Source organism: Hetaerina americana, unplaced genomic scaffold (assembly GCF_022747635.1).
Source record: "Hetaerina americana unplaced genomic scaffold, ioHetAmer1.1.p SCAF_38, whole genome shotgun sequence".
Lineage (NCBI taxonomy): Eukaryota > Metazoa > Arthropoda > Insecta > Odonata > Calopterygidae > Hetaerina > Hetaerina americana.
In genome coordinates this window covers 1,935,064-1,951,551 of record NW_027286963.1, presented here as the reverse complement: position 1 = coordinate 1,951,551, position 16,488 = coordinate 1,935,064, and the positions used below count along the sequence as shown (strand labels likewise).

At 33.6% G+C, this 16,488-nt stretch overlaps 1 protein-coding gene across 6 annotated transcripts in view; it reads left to right on the top strand.

The window, feature by feature from the left end:
* LOC139691587 (amyloid beta precursor protein binding family B member 2-like) overlaps window positions 1–16,488 on the top strand; it is a 400,834-nt gene that overhangs the window by 374,628 nt on the left and 9,718 nt on the right. For 5 of the 6 annotated variants that reach the window (XM_071589484.1, XM_071589483.1, XM_071589480.1 and 2 more), the window contains 4 exons: window positions 7,905–8,068; window positions 9,920–10,024; window positions 12,398–12,606; window positions 15,834–16,013. In XM_071589484.1, the coding sequence (XP_071445585.1) occupies window positions 7,905–8,068; window positions 9,920–10,024; window positions 12,398–12,606; window positions 15,834–16,013 (658 nt within the window). The remainder of the gene's footprint in view (window positions 1–7,904; window positions 8,069–9,919; window positions 10,025–12,397; window positions 12,607–15,833; window positions 16,014–16,488) is intronic. The other variant, XM_071589482.1, reaches the window with a different exon arrangement.

The window sequence follows — 16,488 nt, the reverse complement described above, 5'->3', positions numbered from 1 at the left end:
GTTTTTTTCAGCTAGGAAAGAAACCTTGACAATTCCTTATGCTTAATGAAATGTATCACCTTGAACACCCTGCTTCTTGAGTCTTGCTTGAAGAGAGAGAAATACCTGTAAAGGGTTTGATTGATGGTGGACTATTGATCTCAAAAGTTTATTTATCCAGTTTAAGAATGAGATTGATAATGTGGAGTTGATTGTAAAAATTTACTCAACTACCCCTGAGCATCATCATGCATCCCAAATCTGTGAACAAAAAGACTAATGTTTTTGATATAAATAATTACTATGTTTTTTGTTAGGGGACATGTCATAAATTCATTTAAATCTTTGCAATTAAAAATTTTTGAAAAAAATACTAATAGAAACTGTTTAACTCACCCACGGAATATTATTTTATGAATTTGTGAGTGGCTTTTTCAAATACTCAGTGTATCCCATGAGTAAAAGTTCTCTAAACATTTTTTTGGATAGTCATATGCTAAAATATGTGGTGTATTTCAGCATTCACTATTATAAGAGGATCCATTTAAACTAATTGCTGCAGGAATCACCACATACTATAAGTGTATACTGACAGAAAGAAACATGTGGGCTGAAAATAGCTGATAACCAACATAGATATGTATATACAGGAATATATATATATATATATATATATATATATATATATATATATATATATATATATATATAAATAGTGGGTGGCGGTAGTCCAGTGGGTAGAGCGTTAGACTGCTGACCAGAGGGTCCCAGGTTCGATTCCCGGGTAAGGCACTCTGGGCACCTACAGCTCCACCCAAGCTATGTGATTTTTTGGGTATCAGATCTTCCTGGGAAACCATAACCGGCACAGGGAAAGGAACTGGCCCCCCTACCCTGATGTGTGAATTTCACACGCCGTATAAGGCTTAGTACTGGGTGAACTCTACCATCACCTTCCAAACAGACCTTCGGGTTGATTACTGTGTTTATGGTTCATATATATAGAAATATATATATATATATATATATATATATATATATATATATATATATATATATATATATATATATATATATATATATATATATATATATATATAAGTGAATAACTACCAAAATAATTGAATTTCAAATAACATAGTATTGCCAATTATAAAATATTATTCCTCTCTAATTTCATGTTTCACTGAGACCACTTAAATATATGTGCATTCACTAAACCAGTGGATTCTTTAATAGATACCCTCTAATGGATATCAATTAAAATTTTAGGCAACTTTTACTCATTATTCATTTTAGTTTTTCACTGATCTTTAAAGTACAGGATTCTGTTTAAGATACTTATGAATGCAGATATATAAAATAATTGAATAAAATTGTGCTATTTATTGTATGTGTGAGTGCTGTTATTCAAGCCATTCTATATAGAAAGCTACTCATGAAATAAATTGTGAATTTACTCTCATTATTTCTGTCTGCGTAAAGATGACATTCTGCAAAGTTAAGACTTCTACAGTTGATTTCATCTTGTACATCTTTTGGTGTCTATAAAATATGTAACATCTTGGAGTAATTATCTTGGCAACACTGGTGGAGGGTGCTATAAAACTCATGAGAAAAATTATGCATTGTGAATTAGTTTTGTTTTAATCTAATACACCTTCCTAGTAGTACTTTGCATATAGTAAAATGTAAATCAGAGTTGTCATTACTCTGTATGTAGTATGTTTTATTGTAGATGGAATAGAAAATTTGATAGTTGCTTTTTTTTATGGTAATAGTAATAGAACTGTTAGAACTTAAATCCCTTGCTGTTCTGTAAGGATTTGAACAAACGAAAAGATTTTGTCTGTACTCAATTTGGCTAATTTAAATCTCTTCTCTCATCATTAATCCATGTGGTGGTGTGCCTGATAACTCCAGGGAGAGGTAAACACAGTTCTGCTTTATAAATTAGTAGTTATGCATTCTAGATAGCCTCGCTGAAATGCATTTTGGGACATGGCATGAGCATGTGGAGTGAATGACATAGTTTTCTTTTGTATTTGATTTGAATTGATGTGCCTTTTATTTTTAGGGATTTTATGTATGTGCCATTGAAATTATTTTATTGTACATGTGAGTTGACTTCTTTTTTTGCTTGGTGGATTTAGGGAAGCAATCGGCAGAATGGAGTGGTCATATTACCATATTTTCCCATGAATAAGGTGTGTGTATCAATACAAAAATTTTCAGATGATCGAAAAAATGACAATGTGCGTTATGTGATGAAAATTGAAAAAATCCAACCATAGATGTATTTTTACTCGCACACATCTGATATAAATGTATTTTTACGCAAACTTTTTTTCATTTTTATGCGTGTGTGTGTATATATATATATATATATATATATATATATATATATATATATATATATATATATATACATATATATAATTATATATATATATATATATATATGTATATATATGGATATATATGTGTGTATATATATATATATATATATATATATATGTATTTACCGATGCATGGCATCTATACTAATTCATGATAACTACATAGTTCTGCATGTGTGTTATACATACATAAGGTGCACGTTATCGATGGGAAAATACGGTAATTAATTTATTGGAGAATATGAAGTAATGAAGTCAGAAGACAAAGTAATTCATTCTGATTAAGTAGAATTACTAGAGTTCATTACTTGTAGTACTATAATCAAGGGCTAAAATAGGAGGGAATAGATTAAAGCAGTTCCTTATTTTAGCAGTAATTTATGCAATAAAATCATCTCAGTACATATGTAGGGCATCAAGAGAAAAGCAATCGATTGACAATTTTCAGTGACTAAGTTTGGAGACATGAAGAAAAGTTTAGTTAAGTCTTTGAAATGGAAGTATGATGGTGTATAGTTCCATTAATTTTTTTTCTTTAAGGAAAGAGCTTAGGTAGAGATTTTTGAGAAGGGAGTATGGAGAAAACAAGCTGAACAGTCGAAGGCAAATGAAAAAGTGTTAGATATGAAAGAGGAAGAGGATACGTGTGGTGGAAGTTTTCTAGTTAGATTGAATAAAGGCAGAGAAAGCAAACAGAGGAGATATTTGCCTGCCATGGGATGTTTGAAAGCTGTAATACATGGGCTGTTCTTGGGTGAGTATGGACAAAGGATGAAAATATTCTGTATTTCGTATGCCATGATGGGCGATAGAAGATGATGCCAAGAGCTTAAGAAGGTAGTAATGTTCAGCAAACTAATTGAAGTTGGCAGGAAGTGGTTTAGAAATGAATGACCATAGGTGATAGCATTTAGATTTGGCCCGAAATGGACTTGTGTCGAGTAAAATTGCCCATGTTGATGATATCTTGGATTGGATCGCTCAGATAAGACCAGCAACATTTTCATTCTCTTATGTTTTAATGATATTCTTAATATAGCGGCTGCAATTTTTGCTCATTGATATTCTATTAGGCTTAGGTGAGTTTTCTGTGCTGGCTACTGCCCTCATCATATGTATTGTCTTAGTTCCTCATTTAAATGGTATTTGAGAGCTGGAATTCCTATTTACTCTTCCCTTCCTTTATCTCCTTTCATTAATGTTATTATGTGCAAGTAATTGTATTTTTTAGGAGTGTCATTAAATTAAAATTATCAAATTGATTATCAGGTGTGTCAGCTGCATCAAACTCATAATGATTCAATTAGAGACAATTGCATTGAGATTGCATTGAAATTTATTTTGTCATGATTTCAAACTACCTAATCTTGTATTTTTATTTGTGGAACTTTTTGTCACATCAAGAAAATTAGCAAATAGCGGTCTGAGTTAAACTTTGCGTTGATGGTATGGTCATTTTTACCTTACAAAAATGTACAGAACCATTTTATAATCTTCCATGAATGAAGTTCCAAGTCTCCTTTTGAAAAGTTTTGGCCCATGTTTTCATTTTAATTCCTTCAACTTGCATTTCCGGCTTTCACTACTAATGTCAATACTAACTTGTTCCATCATTTAATTCCCATCACCGATTCTCCAGTCTCCTGTAAGGTGCTCAATTCTTAAGTAAATACAAAAGTAGAGTCTTATTCCATGAGTATAAGCCCTTATTAGAACGCTTGCATATGTAATCATAAGAATGGAATTTATATCAAAAGTTAAGGCGTTTTTTTTTAGCTAATACTAATCCCAATTTTATATCTTGAAATACAGTACTATTAACACTTTAAACTCAAGAATCTGGACATCTCTGCAACTTTACAAATGACTTTAAATTACAGACTCAACTCGACAATAACATGTTTACTGTTTTGCTGGATACAGCATTCGTCAGAAAACTGTACAGACTCAATTTTACAGGATATGCAATCAGAAATTTGCAGCATTTAGTAGAATTTTAAAATATCTCAGATGAAGTGTAGTCTTATGGAAATGAGAAAATTGTTTTTTTTTATTGTCATTGCAAGAAGCACTAATTCAATGTTTTTGTGATCATAAAAATCGCATTGAATCCCAGCCGTTCCCACGAAATAAATTTCATAATATGTTGCTTATTCATGGGATAATTACTCTACTTACAACTCATTCTAACATATCATGAATGAAACTAAAATTTGGCAGGCCAAATTATGTTTTCTTCGAAATTCTTGCTACCAACAATGTCATAAGAATCATATATTTCACAATATCTCAAAAAGTAAAAGGATTTGAAAGAAATATAAAACCAATTAATTCAACTGGACACAGCAGGATGTTTGTTTATCAACGAGGTAGCTCATATTTCAATTAGGGGAAATATGGCTTTTAAATTGTAATTATCTTTGTGTTCCACTGGAATTCATCCTCATATATTTTTCGGGTTCACTGTATTGATTTATTTCTTTTCCCCTTCAAGATTTTATGTACTTTGCCAAGTGAAATATCTTCCTGTTGATGCACACAGGGGTTGGATGTGAAATTTTGGAATTCAGGGAAGTAATCAATGCAGTGAAATGAAAAAAATGTTGTATGATGCAGAAAAATCTAGTGGAAAACAAAAATATAAAGAAGGAATCATCCTGATTGCAAACATGTTATCATCATAATTAAATAAATACCACAAAACATTTATTGTTTTATTAATCAGAATTAAAATTTTGGAAGCAACTCAATGGTAGAGATTCTTCTTGAATAAAAGATTTGCCCAAGAGTTAGGATTGGAACTTTAAAATTAGTGCACGATGAAACAGACTAAAATCCATTTACAATCGTAAACATGCTTGCTAAAAAAAACAAATGTCTGAGGGATTTTTTTTTCAAGTGCTTCACTTGACTGATTATATCTCTTGCAAATCTCTCGGATATTTGGGATGCAGTTCCAGAATGCACCCTCTTGAAATAATTAAGATTAGAGTGAATTAGTGAGATGTCACCTTACCTCGTAGCCTTATAGAAACTGCCATCCTTCCTTGGATTTAAATAAAATATTATTATGTTTATAAAAATGAAATGTCCCCTATGCTGGGGAAATTGAAAGTGTCAAGAGATGAACTTTTGGTGACATAATTCATCTGAAAATGGCACGTCTAACGTAGTTATCATGCAATTTTTGAATTTATCATGGTATTGCATATTTTGTGAAAAAATGTCAGTCTGCTTGTATTTAACTGACTAAATTGAGGAATGAAATGAATCTTAGATCATAATTAATTTTATTGAACAGGTATGCAGTTGGATTACTTTAATAATGTACATATTGGTTTTTATTTAATTATTATTGAGTAATATCTGTTGCTGGAGCACGTTTATGCATGGGTATATATGCATTAGTGTGATGTACGTTAAAATTCATTGGGAGGGGAAATGTTATTAGTAATGCCATGTATTGCACCAATATTTCTCCTGTATATCATATGATGTGCCTTGTATGTATTCGTTTACCATCAGACATATGCTTTTCATAAGGGTACATTTTCTTAAAATTCCAAATTTTAAAAAATTATTATTTTTTTGTTGCATAAAATTGAACTGCATTTCTTTTCTCAAATATAATTTTGAAATTTCATATATTTTTTAAAAATTTTAGTCGGAAATGTGTCACAATTAAGAATTGAGACTAATTTAAAAAATATGGTGGTGTGCATAATTTAATGATTTATTTTATTGTGAGTACGTACTTAAAATGTGCCATATTTTGACTTTAAATAACTGTTTTATTCTCTTTGATCATTATTGAATGTCATAATGCCTCAATGTGAATCATACTTCCTACAATATCAGGAAAACTTCCTTATTAGAGGTACTGCGACTGCTATTACAAAATTGTAATTCTATCTTTGCCTTAATTGATTCCATGAGAAGTAAATAATAGAAATGTAATTCTTAACATAATATTAATTCAGATATCAAAGTCTCATTATGAAAATATTGATTGCTAATCTATGAATTTTTATTCCTATTTATGTATATATTGGACCTACTCCTATGACTATACTTTCATGCATTCATCTATGTATGTACAATAAAATTTCCTTATTTTGATCCCAGTTAATTCAAAGTATCATATAATTCTATGCTTACCGCAATCCCCAATCAAACTCATAGACCTTTGCATCATTTTCATCAATATTTATATGCTGTGAAATCCAAAGCCATTATCTGACTCATAAAAATATCATTCATTTTGAAAATTTTTGAAATTGCATACTGTTTTTACCTAATGCAAATGCATGTTATACTCATATGTTATGAAGACATTGCATTCCTGGTATTAATTTCCCAAAAAACACACTCCATATTTCCTGAAAAAAATCACTTCTTTTCGCTGCTCTGGCTGTCAGCATTGAATAATATCAGATGAAATACAAAGCATTCAACGAGTAGACTGGGGATCGAGATGGTGCGGGGGCTAGCGTACTGGCTTCCCACCCAGAGGGCCCGGGTTCAAATCCCGGCGGTGTTGAATATTTTTCAGAGGTATCTCGATCCCTGCTTGAGGTGCTTTGTGGAGGGCACTTTGAGTGAGTACGCCGTCCGTCGGATGGGACGTTAAGCTGCGGACCCCTTGGCGCCTTTCGTTAAGAGTAGGCTAATGCCGACGCCGGGTTTCTCTCCACCCTTCATCCTTTCCTATCCATCCCCTATGGCGCAAATGACCTCAGCTGTCGGTCGCCTCCCCTCAAAACTACTACTACTACGAGTAGACTAGTGTCTTGCAGAAAAGTTTACTTGATGCTCTCTTATTGAAGTGAATGTGGATGAAGGATATAATATAAATATCATCTGCTTTTGCTCCATTCAATGAGTTGGCTTAAGCCAGTGTGCAGAACTTCACAGTTTACAGATTCATCCTCACTGATGGACTTTCATATTCATATTTTTGTAACCAATTCTCACAACAGCAAATGTCTTTGTTGCCTTCCTAAATTTTGCCACGTAAGTTTCACCTACTGTTTCAATGAACAAATAAAATGGTTTTATAATTTCAATGGCCCAATATGAAACTGGAAGATATTTTTTTTAGCTTGTTCATATCAAGTCCTTGATATTCCAAAGTTCAATATTTTTTCACTCCTTTTGTTTTTTAGAAATAATGAAGTTTTATTGTACATACATACAATGAGTTTCATTAGTGTCTTTAAGTTATCTCAAAAGTGTCTAGTGTATTTAAACCAACTAATTCCATCAATTCCCATATTTGTCGGTTGGTGTTTTAATTTTGAATTTGGCATGTTATATTTTTTTCAAAAGAAAAACATTTGAGTGTAAATTATTGCTGTTTGTCTGATGTGTCCTGTCTGCCATCTCACTTCAAATTCAGCTTTAATTTGTGCATGATCAAGATTGTAATGGTGGAATTACTTGTTTAACTCTAAGCTCCCTTAAGTGGGATTTTTTGCAATGCAGAGTTAATGAATGTATGAATAAAGTGTGTCATTTATTTTTCAGGGATTTCGCATACGTGGCCAGGGATAGGACAACACGTAAGCACATGTGCCATGTGTTCAGGTGCGACATTCCAGCGAGGACAATTGCAAACACACTGAGAGACATTTGCAAAAAGATAATGATAGAGCGAAGTCTCCAGCAAAGTTTGGCCAAACCTATTGACAGTTAGTATTGCTTTTGTTCTAAGAGGCTAATTTTTCATTTTATTTCCTTATGATGTAAGGTTTGTTTGGAAATAATGAGACTCATGGGATCTATATGGTGCGGGGGCTATCGTACTGGCTTCCCACTGAGAGTGCCTGGGTTCAAATCCAGGCGGTGTTGAGTATTTTTCAGTGGATTCTCAATCCCTACTTGAGGTGCTTTGTGGAGGGCACTTTGAGTGAGTACGCCGTCCGTTGGATGGGACGTTATGCTGTGGACCCCTTGGCGCCCTTCATAAAGAGTAGGCTAATGCCGACGCCGGGTTTCTCTCATTCCTTCATCCTTTCCTGTCTGTCCCTAATGGCACAAATGACCTAAGCTGTCAGTCGCCTCCCCTAAATACTACTATGGGACTAATTCTGCAAAAAAACCATTTTATTGACGATAACTTTGCCCATGCTCTCGAGAAAAAAATAGCATCCTTAAGCATCAATACACTGGTTTAAGTTCTTGAGCAAGTTTTCTTGGCATTGACACAATGTCTTGATCTGAGATCTCTTTCAAAGAAATCTCTCATCAAGATCCAAAATGATATCCTTTCAGGCTGGATTTGAGCCAGTGAAGCTTAAAGAAATCTGATGGGGTCAAGTTGATGTTATAGGGGAGATGGGATAGCATTATTGTATTGTTCATCGCCATAACTCCCTCAGCAATGAGTAGCTCAGTATGTTGTCATGATACAGAATCCAAATGTGTATTCCGTCAGCAGATTCACACAATACTTTACCTCAAGTGTTCTGGTTCAGTAAACTCTTGATTATCCATGTTAATGAATGCATGAAGAAGCAGGGAGAATCTTAAAACAGAGATAACCGAAATAGATGGAAAATATGGTAATTATATAAAAAAATATATATGGTAACTAGCCCATTTCATCCCATGTGATTAATTAGCATTTTTAGCAATAAAAAGAACAATTAATTTCAATTTTTCAGAGATTTTTATGAAGGGAAGAATCATAGTTTCACAAGATCACAGATCTATTATCAAGTGAATATGAGCAGAACATATTTTCCTCAGAAAACTAAACCAACCATGTAGCTTGGTAAAACAAACGGCTGGTGAAAAACGGATATTGGCAAAGGAATGCCAGTTAAAGATTAAAATTCATTATGTGATACAGATTAAAATAATGCCGCATAGATTGTGAATGACTTATTTGTTGCATAGTAAAACTATGCATTTGCCTGTCTTAAAGGAAAATATGGAATTCTTAGAGCTAATGAATGCGACCAAAACGATAATGAAAAAATTCAGATGGTAAAACAAAATGATCAAATCAAACCATTGAATACCATTGACAACTTTTTATTTTTTTAAATTTAAAACTAGGTGTTTAAAACTTGTGTATTCTTTTAAAAAAAAGGCAATCAAATTTTTGAAGTGTTTAATCATCTTTTAGATTGTAATTTTATTGCAATTTCAAAGTAGTGGGAAGAGAATAGCATGATTTATCCACAAAATGGATAATTTGCTCACAGATGATCAATAGTTTACTGTATTTACTGGTGAAATTCTGTATTTACTGTCTATCTGAGTGGTGAAACCAAATCCTTGTGAACAATTCCATTTGAGTTGTAAAAGATAATGAGAAAGGATTTCATCTCCACCCTCCATCCAACAAAAAGTACTCCCTTTCTTTTCTGGACAAACCATTTATAATGCTGATTAAGTTGTTTAAAGCTGAAAACTTGTCTAAATGGTCTGATCAAGCAGTTACGTATTTAAATTGATTTCATTATTGTATTTTGAATGATTGAATGAATCTATGTTTGGCATTTATTACATTCATTACCTGTTTTGAATGCCAGTAGGGGGTGCCGGTGTTGGAGGCAGATCTGGGCTTGCAACTCGTCCCACAAATTTGCCCACAGAGCACCGTCGGTTCCATCATAGAAATGGCCAAACTCTCGTCAGTAAGTATGAAGCTTCTCCTTGTGTTTTACCCATTACACTCCTGAAACTTGTTTATGTATGGAAGAATGTTTCATTTGCATTTTAGTTCTTCTTTTGTGATTGACATACCATTTGTTGATGAAAAAAACTTCATTAATTTAAGGAAATACCAGAAAAGCAATTACCATAATTTTTGTAATTACCATAGCATAGGAACTAGCAACATATTTTTCTCCTGAAGTTTTAATGGTATAAAGTCTTTCACTACGTTACAGCATCATAAAGTATGAATAATAATAATTATAATCTTTATTTTCATCTAAGGATTGTGGTACTTAGATCCAGTATAGGATACATCGTATGTAGTAATCATATTTACATATTATTCACTTTAGAAAAAGCGATGAATGATTAGACAAATAATTTTTTAATGCAATTTGATGTTCAGCAGCACTTGACGTGCTTTACTGGATATTAGACTTGCATTTAATCAATGTAGAATCGTTTGGGAAGTAGTCTTTCTGTTTTTAGGAAAACTAAAGCAATTAAGTGCAGCACTTTTAGGTCAAACATTCAGATCAGAAAGTTTTTCAGTTAGTAGGCTGTTGGCAATAAGATTAACTGACGCATACTGACCTTTTCTGTTCAAAGTTTCAACTGAAGTATCGCTTAAAAATTTTGTAGATAGATAATGCCTTACAGAATCTGCTGTGGTGTCAGCATACAATGTCCAGATGTGCATATCCTATTATCATGATGTCATATAACAGTGAAAATCCCGATACCAATAAAAACTCTATGGAAGATTACATTGTTCCTTGCTATCCTAATGTCTACGTACACCTTCCATGGAGTGAACGCTAAAACCATAAAGTTTATCTTTTGCAACTGTTAAGCAGATCATGTATGTATAACATATGTACATATACGTGTACATATAACTGATACATCTGATAGATAGATAGATAGATTTTATTTGCCATAGAACCATACATAATTGTATGGGCTTCTCTAAGATTTAATTGCATTTATGGGTGCATTAACATATATACAAATTCATAGGAATAATAATGTACATGAAATCAATGAGTATTAAAGATTAAAAAAAACAGAATTCCCTGTTACCTGCATCTGTATAAAAAAACACTCATTTAGTGTGTACTGGAATAAGTGTTAATGGGGAAATGTGTTATATTAGGATTGAAATATTTGAAAAACTCTGTTTGGGTCCCCTTTTTGCTATATCTTTAGTGTGTGCTTGACCTGAGAGCTGATCTCTATGGATAAAACCACTTTTTTCAGCACTTGAGAAAATCTTAAAAACTTGCAAAGAATTTAAACATAATCTCCCTAATGTATCGGAGTGAAATAAATGAAAATGAAGTAGTCGTTTGCATGGTAGCAAAAGAAACCATACTATCCATAGTAGCAAAAGAAACAATTATCATTGAGGCCGAATTTACCTTTCAGTTTTGATTCATTCAGTGACTGTTAATAGCATGAATTATAGAGTTGGAGACCAAGCATAATTGTTCTAATCGCTACTTGTTTTAATTGTCTATAGGAAAGATATAGACATCTGTTGTTTTTTTATTCAGCAATAGGAACATTTATTATAATATAATCATTTATTAGTATATACATTTATCATTCTATTTTCAGAGATTAGACAAAAACTAAAAGATATGGTCTCTCTAAAGAAGACATCTATTATAATAATTATTTTTTGAGACATTTACACAGTGGCTATTGAACAGTGTTCCAAAGCAAAGGAAAAGTCCTTTTGAGGGATTTTCATGTGATTTCAATTTTTTTTTAATTGTGATAAAGTACTTAGAAGGGAAACTTTATTCGAAAACAACAGCAGTTGTATTCAGGATACTTAGAGAAGAAACCGAACAATGCCTGTTGGCATTTTGAGTCCATACTTCTGTATGCTCGATCCCTACTTGAGGTGCTTTGTGGAGGGCACTTTGAGTGAGTACGCCGTCCGTCGGATGGGACGTTAAACTGCGGACCCCTTGGCGCCTTTCGTAAAGAGTAGGCTAATGCCGACGCCGGGTTTCTCTCCACCCTTCATCCTTTCCTATCCATCCCCTATGGCGCAAATGACCTCAGCTGTCGGTCGCCTCCCCTCAAAACTACTACTACTTCTGTATGTATTAATTAGTTCAAGGATTTTTATTGAGTAAAATAGTTCAGCAATACAATAGTTTTCCACATCCCTGCCTGTGATTTAAATGACTTTAATGTCTTTAAAATTATGGCTAATAAATTAACTGACATCTTCTCAGAGTTATAATCATTGGTTATGAGTTCGTATTTTGAATCTCTCTCCTATTTTATGTTGGTTTAGATAATAAATAATTTTTATATTATTTTCATTTTTCCAGCTGCTCAGTCATTCCCTACGCCCATGGAAGAGCCCAAGAAGGTTCTTAGGGCACAGTACTTGGGACAGACTCAAGTATCATCTGCCACAGGGATGGATGTGCTAAATGATGCCATTGACCTAATGAAAGAGACTCTTCCTTCACCTGACCTTTGGCGTCATGTCAATGTAGCTGTTGCTCCTTCTATGATCTCAATCTTAGACCCATCGGTAAGTCTATGGTAATAGTTTTGTCGTTTTAACTTTCAGAAGAGGTAGTACTTGTCAGTAATGGAATATTTACATAGGCACGTTGAAAAGGTATGGAAAGAAGTCACAGAATATTAGATCAGCGCAATGATAGGAGAAAATTAAATTCGGATGGGAAAAGATTATATCTGAAGTTAAAGGACTCATCACAAACTGAAACACATTTTGTTGCAAAACAGTGAAAATAATTTTATTTTGGATTTAGTTTGAAATATGAATACTTTTATCATATTCCCTGGCCTGTTAAATACACTGTGATTTTTTAAGTCGGAATTAACAGAAAATACTTAGATCGGACTGAAAAGATCAAAGTAGGTCCAGAAATATATGGCTGCGTAGATTTTCGCGGCGGTGGCTTGAAGAATTCTGCATGTCCGGGTTTTCACCGCGTTGTTGTTTGAAGCCGACAACAGTTTCGCCGAAGTTTCATCCGGCGTCTTCAGGTCGAAGATGAGGGACTCAGATTCGGCGAAACTGTTGTCGGCTTCAAACAACAACGCGGTGAAAACCCGGACATGCAGAATTCTTCGTAGGTCCAGAAAGTTAGTTCCAATTAATTAATAATTAATTTAAAAAAATTGAGCACAGACACATGAAAGCTATTTGTTGCAAAAAAAAACTGCAAATTTTTCTGCATAGCTCTTACTAATTTGAAGCCACTTGTCATAGCATGGTACAAGTTTTTGTGTGCCTTCTTCATAAAACATTGCTGCCTGTGTTGTCAGCTATGCGGTATTATGTTCTTTAAATTCTTCATTGATGTTTTTTTTACCGCCAAGCAACGTTTTCAGGTGCTAATAGAGATGGAAGTTGCTAGGGGGCAAGGTCAGAGCTTTACAGAGGGCGATCAAACTGGCTCGAGACAAAGTTCTGTAAGAGTTGTCATGTCATGTCAAGTTTTCCTGGTGACAAAGTGTGCCTCCATTCCATTGATTGTCATTTCGATTCAAGGGTTTCATAAGTGACCCAAGTCTCAAACCCAGTTGCTATCTTGCTTAGAAAATCATCACCATCTTGGTTGTAACATATGAAAAAGTTAAGTGCACTGCCCTGATGCTGTTTCTTGTATTGTTCTGTTTGGCAGCCAGCAAGCACACAGTTTTAGAAAATTCAATTTTTCATAAACTATAATTTCATGAAGAATTGATCTTGAAATTCGTGAATATGTCGTATAAAGGTCAGATATTATAAACGTACAGTTTTCCTTCGTGACTTCTTCAACTGTGCGAGCCAATTAATCTTCAACCAAATATTGATGCCCAATATGTTCGCCATTGTGCACCTGATCACATCCTTAAATGAACTGTCGCAACTATCTCCTTGTCATTGAATCACTAATTACATTCTCTCTGTAAACCTCGCAAATATGTTGACGAATCTTCATTGGTTTAGTGTTCTTTGCACTCAGGAAACAAATCACATTTAATCTCATTAGCAGTGGGATTTTCCATTAAATTTGCCATTCTAACGAAGCATTATAAAGCGTAAACAACAAACAGCGATCTCAAAATGGCATCATCTTCTTCTCCTTGAATTAAGAGCAACTGTCGCACATGCATCAAACTATGATTGCAGTGTTGCCACAGCAAGAAATACAAGCGTATTTTATTTTCTGGGCATTCTTTGTATTTGAATGTTAATATTTTATACAAAGAAAATGGTATTGTTGCAATAAAAAAAAACCTAGCAGCTATATCAATGTTCATGCACTGCAGAATCGCAGAAATCTGTCATCACTGCCGCTAAAATCATATATGTAGTTATTTTCACTGGAGATGTCACCTTCCTCGTACATAATGTCATCTTCACTTCCATCTAGTGTAGTGCTAATTCCACACTTTTCAAATTACGTGATGATAGTCTCAATTCATGACTTCAAGTTTAAGTTCAATGTTGTATGATAATCTTCTCTGTTTAGATCCCTTGAGATTTTTCCAATTTTAACTCTTCATGCAACGCTTAGTGTCATTGTGTAAAAGCAGATATGCACTCTAAATATTACACATTGAACGACACTCTCTTACTACTGAAGGTTTAGTGCCTGTAGACTCCCAATTTTATTGTGATCATTATGATGTGTTAGCAGAGGGGTAACATTCCCAATAGCCCAATAGGTATAAGTTTCACAGCAGCATCACATGTGTGATGAAACTAAACAGAGTGCATCATATACAGGTGTGATTAATTTTAGAATTTAATTAGGTAGTACTGTCTAGGACATATTAAAACTCTGTTGCTTACTACTGGTTCAAAGCAGTGTCAGTATCAAAATGTGTTATAAAGATAGCCATTGTCTTTGCCTGATGTTAGAAAAAATATATTATTTATATAAATAATACTAAATTCCAAGAAGCTGCGGAAGATGCCACAGCAGTAACTTTTCAATGTAGTCATCCACTAATGCGCATTAAAGCCAGATTTTTTCTTCAGAGTTTAAGAGGACGCCTTGATAGCTTAACTGGCTAAAGCACTCTACCGAACATCGAGAGATCCAGGTTCAAATCCTGGTCAAGGTGGATGATATTTATGCTTAGACAATCGCATTGTAATACATAATAATGAGTATTTTTCCTGGAAAATCAGCTAGCACCTTATAGGATGAAGTTATACTATGTGTCCTTCCTTGCAATTACTTAAGCAATTACTTAACTCTGTGGAATCGTCTAAATATTTCCTGATAATCTTATTGATCAGATGTCCAAATTTTTATTTAGGGGACATGTTCCTCATCCCATTGTCCATTCCAGAGTGGAATTTTATATTGTACTACTTATGAATGTTGAAAAAATGAACCATTTGTACTCAAATGACGAAGCCATCAAAATACTCTATAGGTTGACAGGAAATACTCCAATTTTCATGATACTTCCGCATGTTAGCTAATGAATTAGTATACCAGTCAGACCCACCTATTTAACATGGTTAATTATTAGTATCTCTTTAGGTTGAAAAGCAAAATTGCAGCATCACTGTTTTTTGAAAGTTGAGGTAAAATATGGATTTATTGAAGGCAGTGAAGTTTATTGAGAGGAAAACATCTCATTTTTAATATCAGTGATTAATTTGAGGATTAACCCCTATTTTAAATGATCGTTTATATTTTAGCATAGCATTATCGTATGATAGTATTTGTTATCACCTTCTGTATGGAATTATAAAAGTTGACCACATAAATATTTTTTTTGCAGGACGATAATAAACTCATAGCAGAATGCCGAGTGCGGTACCTCTCATTCTTAGGCATTGGCCGTAATGTTAAGCAGTGTGGTTTCATAATGCACACAGCACAGGACCTCTTCATTGCTCACATATTTCACTGTGAGCCTTCCTCAGGTGCTCTGTGCAAAACAGTTGAAGCTGCCTGCAAGGTAAGTTGAATTAGATTTTAAAAGAAATTCAAAAGAGTAATTTTTAGTTGATATTGCAATGCAAAAGCTTTTGAATTGAAGTTTGTTCTTGAGCTATGGTGTCTTATTTTCATGAAATGTGTATTTTGGGTTATTTCATGGAGTGTGGAATCATTGTTCCTGGAGTTGGATATTTGGGACCGGAGGAGGGACTTCTTTTGCTCATTGTTCATGTGCTGATGGGGTTCAGGGTTCTCAAAGAACTGAATTTTCATCCCAGTCCTACCTTTGTTTATCCCCAAGCAAAGAATTACTTAATTTCTTAATTTAGAATGTATTTTAAATTAAATATCTAATGTTATTCCAATGTCTTCATGATGTTAATGAATGGATCTTTGAGAAAAGCATTTTTATATTATATAATTTTGTACATATTTGCAAAGTATATATACGTTTACAATTCCTAAAAATCTGCCTACTAAAGGAAAAATCTGTT